Raw genomic sequence first — 7,133 nt, 5'->3', positions numbered from 1 at the left:
TATATATATATATATATATATATATATATATATCTGTGAATGTATGTACATGCATGTATGTAGATATGTATATAAATGGAGAGAAGGATGGATGGAGATGGCTATTTGTAAATAATTGTGTCCCACGATAACTCTAAATTAGCTTCAGCGTTTTTAGATCGGGAGATCAAAATGGAGGACATGCTGATAATCACGTAACACAGACATGGTTTTCAAGAACATTCTGATCTTTTACATTCCCTATTACACACACACACACACACACACACACACACACACACACACACACACGTATAAATGCACTCATACACGCACACGCACACACACACGTATATATACACTCATACACACACGTATATACATACTCATACACACACACAATTATATACATAATCATACACACGCACACATATGGACACACAGACACACACACACACACACACACGTATATACACACTCACACACACACACACACACACACGCACATGTACACGTACACAGGTATTTTCCTGGAATGAAGAAACGTATTAGTGAAGGAGTGAACTCCAGTTCATGACCATAACTTGCTTCACCGACATTTCTTGTTGGACGGATTAACTAAAACGTTGACCCCGGCTACATGACATCACAACTTTGATACGTGGAACTAAATACTGAACGATCTTCACTTCATCTTCACTTCAACGTTCACAGTTCCGTCGATTTTTTCTTTTAGTTTTTCCTTATTTGTTGTTATTTCTTTTAATAACAATGTTTTGGTCGCTACTACTGTACGATATATATTTCTTCTAATGGCCGCGTTGGCCAAAGTTGACTTTCTACCACGACCAAGGATATTCTTACCCATGATGCAGTACTGCGCACTGTTTCGCTTTTATTTTTGCTTTAGTTTCATTTTGCTTCTGGAACACCAGAAGTTAATATATCTCCAAGGTCCACGTCTTGTGGAAGCGCAGGGTCTATAAGTTACCATGTTGCGCTCACGATTGTCAATTCATGGGTTTGATTCCCCAACCGGGCGGCACGTTTTGTTCTTGAGCAAGACACTTCATTTCACGTCGTTTTAGTACTGTGTAGGAACCGCGGCATGCGTAAGAATAAACATCTGCGCATCGTAAAAAGCTGAAAGAGGTTGAGGTAGGATCTCACCTCCGACCTTGTAAGACCCTCGCCAATAACGACTACCCAAACGGACCCGTGGGCTGGAAGGTTGTCGCCTAAGTGGTGCAAAAGTGTCACCCGCCAGGAGAATGGGATTACCAACAAACGGTAGATACAGGGGCACGCTATTACTGTGCATGCCCCATACTACTACTACTACTACTACTGCTAATATTACTAATACTACTTCTACTACTACTACTACTACTACTACTACTACTACTACTACTACTACTACTCCTATATATTTGGAGGAATATTCCTACCCAAGCAGGAAGGCCTGGGCAATTTTACTTTTCTTTCTGAAAAGCAGCAGCTATACAGTTATCTATTTTTAAGGTCCACGTCACTCAGAAATAACCACGTTTCTGGATCAGAAATATTCCTACTCAAGGTGCTGGAGCGAACTTTATTTAGCTAATAAGCGACTTCTAAAATCTCTGTAAGAGATGAACGCAGTAACTGTACTGGCAAGTAATGTTTCTTATTTCTTTATTGCCCACAAGGGGCTAAACATAGAGGGTACATACAAGGACAGACAAAGAAATTAAGTCGATTAGATCGAACCCATTGCGTAACTAGTACTTAATTTATCGATCCCGAAAGGATGAAAGGCAAAGTCGACCTCGGCGGAATTTGAACTCAGAACGTAAAGGCAGAAGAAATACTGCGAAGCATTTCGCCCGGCGTGCTAACGTTTCTGCCAGCTCGCCGCCTTGGCAAGTAATGTTTGTCGCCACTTCAACATGGCTGTTCCGTTCGAACGGACGTTACTGCGATTTTTGTTAACCGCAAAGAACATTTCCTGTAGCCGGTTAACGATGCAGCCGGCATCCGATATATTGCGAGAAGGGGAGTGAACCCCTATCACTTTCTAGCGACGGGTCCAGTAGACTGGCTGGTTTATTTAGTCCTTCTCTTTTTGTATGGAACACCAGCAGTTAAATATTTCCAAGGTCGTCATCGGCCAGACTTAACCATATATCACGACAAGGAACGTTCCTTCCCATGATGAAGGCCTGAATGATTTTTTTTCTTTTTGTATTGAACACCTACAGTTGACGACTCGGTAATCTCCCCTTTCTCTGTTAGTTTCGGCTTGATCCCTTTCGGTAGACTGAGGAAGGCGAGCAAGCCGAAACAGTCTCTTTATTATACATTCTACTAACCAAATGTTCTGTAGCACCACAAATTCTGGTGAAGTGATGATGCAGGTTTCTACCTGTATCGCACCGTTAATTTAATTAAGTATTTTATTTTAATTATAACTGCTAAGAAATACATTTCTTTGCACGAAATATTTCATAAACAGTTCTACTGAAAAATTCTTAGCAATATTTCAAAGAAAAGAACAGAAACCGTGAGAAAGTTTAGTTATTGATATACCAAGTGAAAGAATAGAACGTTTCGGGCGTTTGTCTTTCATCAGGAAGAGACAGAAAGACAGTGTGAAAGGATTCATATAAGTGTCATCGCATCGGTCATATGATGACGAATGAAGAATAAAATGAAATAAAGCATTTAGATGTTAAAGTGATATGGAAGAAAGGAGAAAACAGTCAGTGAAAGATGCTGTGATTAGTATACGAGATGAACGATGAGGGAAGAAATGATAAAGAAACGACAGAGAGAGGGGAGCAAAGTTCCTTATATTACAGTATAAGTAGTGTACTTGGATTGTCTTGATATATTTTCTCTAATGATTATGCTTTTAATTATTTATTCATTTATTCGCGTGAAAACGTTTTTATTTTTTATTTTTAATGTTTTTGTGTGATTCAGGGCACCAACAGCCATTTCGTTCTAAGTGTTGAGAAAGATGGAAGAGAATTCTTTGATATTACTCCTTTACCCCAAGAGGTTTTCGGTGAAGCCACAGTGATTCTTCGTGTAAACAACTCAGAAATGTTGGATTTTGAGAAAACAAAAGAAATTGATTTCCAGGTATTAATTGTTCAGCTTTTAACAAATTAAACGTTGTTTTTTTTCTTTAAACAGCAACATTACTATTATTATTACTATTATTATTGTTGTTACTATCACTATTATAATTATCATTGTTGCCATTATAATTATTATTATTATTATTATTATTATTATTATTATTATTATTATTATTATTATTATTATTATTATTATTACTACTACTACTACTACATTATGTGTATAGTTGTTTTATGTTGTATGTATGTGCGTTAGAAAGAGAGAGAGAGTGCTAAGACAAAATGGTGTTTATTGAAAGAGATAAAAATTCAATAGCACCGAATTAAAACCGCATGCATATTTATAAATATGCAAGACTCACAGGACGTTAGAACATTATCGTATAATAAACGATGACCTGATATTATTTCAAATCAGGAATTTTATTATATTCATTTTTATTTATATTTATTTTTATTTATTCGTTTGTTTGCTTTTGTAATTATGTATTTTAAATGCTCTCTTTTGTTTTGTTTCGTTCTTTCTTTTTTATTTGTTGTTTGGTTTTTTTTTGTTCTTTTTTTGTTTGTTTGTTTGTTTGTTTTCAATTTTTATGTCAATCCAAACAGTTAATCTAAGAATTGGTGTTTTATTCAATTTTAAAAAGCTACTGTTTGGTATTGATTATTTTTGCAAAAACAAACACTATTCAAGATTTATTGAAATACTCCTGCCAAAGGGTCGGGATTTAAAGTGACATGTTGGCACCTGACCGAAATAGAAAGATTCTTTAGTGCTTTTTAATTGTTACTTCGGATGTGTCTATATCTTTCTCTCTGTCTTCAAATTGTGAAGAATTTTGTTGATGTAGGATTTGTTGTTTTTCTTGTTGTTGTTCTTATTGCTTCTTCTACTACTACTACTATTACCACTACTACTATTAATGTTGTTGTTGTTGCTGCTGTTGTTGTTGTTTAGCTTTCATGACAGAATAAATCAAGAGATCGCTCTATTTCTTCGAATAAAATAATTTTTATATCCGGCTAATAACACTAAGGTCAACAAAGCATCATGGGAACTATTTATCCTTCATTTTAATCGTCGTACTCTTAATGTTTTCTTCAGTTTTACAACTGCTGGCTTCGAAGAACCAAAGCACCATTCGTTACTTAATGTCTCTAATATCTTTACTATGATCTATCATCAGTGATTACAGCTTGACTCCAACTTTATTAGGCCTCGTCAGCTTCAATTGTTCTTTCTATACTTTCTAGTTGTATTATCGCTTTTTAAACCAGCTTTGTTTAATAGAAATTTTACAAATAATGATATTCTTTCTGGAGTGTCTTTTAGTTCAATCAAAGAAGGAATCACAATACCCACAACATTTTTTCAAAAGCCTCCGTGACTTGTGTGGTGAGGGTCGGAGGAAGGCACCACAACACGCGGATTGCTGCAATTGGAAAAATCGCATCGCCATAACAATTTCCTGAAACCGCAAAATTGATCCTAAAGCTTGCAATTGTATAGTTTCAGCGAATGACATTGAGCGGTCATGTGGTGGTGGCGTTAAACAAAGTGATAGGCTAAGCTTAACACTCAAAAAAAGTAAGTTCATTTGTTGGGCTTCCACACAGTTTTCCGTTTACTAAATTTTAACCGAGGGAACCAATGCTGTTGTAGATTGCGAAGTCGTAAAGCACACAATCGTAGCCGTGCACCAGAACGATATCAATGAAGAAACAACTAGAAGAGAATATAGAAATATGTTATTAAATAAACGACTACATTTAGAATAGATATTTTTGTATATATCCGGAAGCGACGCCATTTGATACGTAAGCAATAACTGATATAATATATGCACCTGGTGGAAGGACATACGCCATTTTTAAGAGCTAGGCCGAAACGAAAATATTTCATTTTATTACAAAATAATATTTTAGGGGAGAAAAAGAAAATAGCCAAATATTATTAACTTTCAACAACTTCATTTTAGTAATCTAAGTGTCATATTATTATCTTTATACTTCAGGATGTCATATTTTGCCAGTTAAACACACGCACTATATATTTAGTGTTCACCTCAGCTTCATTATTATTATTGATTGAATTATTGATCGATTGATTGATTGATTGATTGATTGATTAAGAGTTATAAATGTATGTATAGACAGACTTACAGACAGGTTGATAGATAGATAGATAGATAGATAGATAGATAGATAGATAGATAGATAGATAGATATTACTTGATAGACTGACTGACTTATTTATTGATCGATTGATTGAGTAAGAGTTATACATGTACGTGTGTATGTGTGCGTGTGTGTGTGTGTAATTGTTAAATAGGACAACAAACATTAAGGCAAGGCAAACATCTCAAGTCGTATACAATGTTATTATTGGAAAAGATTCAAAGTCTTGCAGCTGTTTCTGGGATATCAGTGAGTATGAGATATTCCGTCATCAGAGACAAATAGGGAAAAATAAGGAAAATGAGAATGGTATATATTAATGAGATAACGACATAGAGGAAGGGAGTAAAATAATAAGGAGATGGAGAGAAAGAAGAAAAAAAGAGGCATAGAAGTTCATATTTCAGCTTTCCGATGTTGTAGAAACAATCCTGCGTAGATCCATGAGCGTAAGTATATATCATTTCCCCTGAGTCCTGAATATTTTATTATTAATGTTGTCGCTGTCGCTCACACACTATCTCTCTCTTTCTCTCTCACTTTCTCTCTTTTTCTTTTTCTCTTTCGCTTTAACATGCTCTCTCTTCTTCACTCTCTATTATTCAGGTTGTGGCCCGGGAAGTAGACACACCAGAGAAGCGTTCAAGTTCGGCAACAGTCTTGCTGAAAATCCAAGACATGAATGACAATGCACCGGTATTTAGGAGCGACACCTATGATCTGCATGTGAAGGAAAATGCTCGGATCGGAACTGTGATATCGCAAATAACGGTATGTCCAAGATCTCTTACACTACACTAACCATCAGCACAAACCTTCTTGGCCCTTGGACTATATCCCTGCACACTGCTATCGGTACAGAGATGGCTATCTGTGAGTGCGAGTCACGTGAGTCGGAGTGGCAGTCACAGAGAATCGCTCTCCTCATCCTCCGAGGCAACGCCTTTTCCATTTTGTTTGCCGGGACCATTAAGCCGACTGAAGACTCCTTTTAGTAATAGCTTTTGAACCGCATAAAAAAGTTGATCTATCTATGTATCTATCTATCTATCTATCTGTCTGTGTCTATCTGTCTGTCTATCTATCTATCTATCTATCTATCTATCTATCTATCTATTTGTCTAACTATCTAATTGACCGTCTCTATTTCTATCTCTATCTCTCTTTGCAGGCCACAGATGCTGACGTAGGAGACAATGGACGTGTAAGTTACTATCTGAAAGGAGCCATGAAAAGGTAATTTTATTTGTCTGTTCGTTTTTATTGAGACAAGTTAGCCGAGATAATGACAGAGGGTGAAGAGAGAAACAAAGAGAGGGGGAGAGCTCTAAAAGGGGGAATAACTTCTGGTGATACATTCAGTTAAGTAAATATCTCTGTTTTCTCTTTGTTTTCTTCCCTCTCTTAGCAGGACATAATTTCTACTAATAGATTATATTAGATCGAGCATGCAAAGAGTTCTCTCTAAAGGGCGAAAACTTCTGATGATATATTGGGCCGAGCGAGTAGAAAGTGCTAGCGCGCACGCTCTATCCCTTTCTTTCTCTCCATTTCTAACGAATCAATTCTTTCTCACTCTCTCTCTTTCCCTCTTTCTTTCTTTATCTCTCTCTCTCTCTCTCTCTCTCGCTCTCTCTCTCTCTCTCTCTCTCTATGTTTATCTCTCTTCCTCTAAAAGGACGTAGTTTCTGGAAAAAAGCTGTATACATATATATAAACGTGTGTGTATGTGTGTGTGTGAGTGTTTGTGACCGTGTTAGTGCGTGTGTCTGTATCTGCATGTCCATATATATATGTGTGGGTGTGTGTGTGTGTTGTGTGTGTGTGTGTGTGTGTGTATGTATGTGTATA

The 7,133-nt window shown here is 36.5% G+C and overlaps 1 protein-coding gene across 1 annotated transcript in view; it reads left to right on the top strand.

The window, feature by feature from the left end:
- Positions 1-7,133, top strand: part of LOC106869633 (cadherin-23) — a 76,589-nt gene that overhangs the window by 12,998 nt on the left and 56,458 nt on the right. Inside the window, exons 4-6 of the mRNA XM_014915448.2 lie at positions 2,944-3,105; positions 5,889-6,053; positions 6,454-6,518. Of these exons, the coding sequence (XP_014770934.2) occupies positions 2,944-3,105; positions 5,889-6,053; positions 6,454-6,518 (392 nt within the window). The remainder of the gene's footprint in view (positions 1-2,943; positions 3,106-5,888; positions 6,054-6,453; positions 6,519-7,133) is intronic.

The sequence above is a fragment of the Octopus bimaculoides genome, chromosome 22 (genome assembly GCF_001194135.2).
Source record: "Octopus bimaculoides isolate UCB-OBI-ISO-001 chromosome 22, ASM119413v2, whole genome shotgun sequence".
Lineage (NCBI taxonomy): Eukaryota > Metazoa > Mollusca > Cephalopoda > Octopoda > Octopodidae > Octopus > Octopus bimaculoides.
This window is presented reverse-complemented; position numbering and strand designations above follow the sequence as displayed.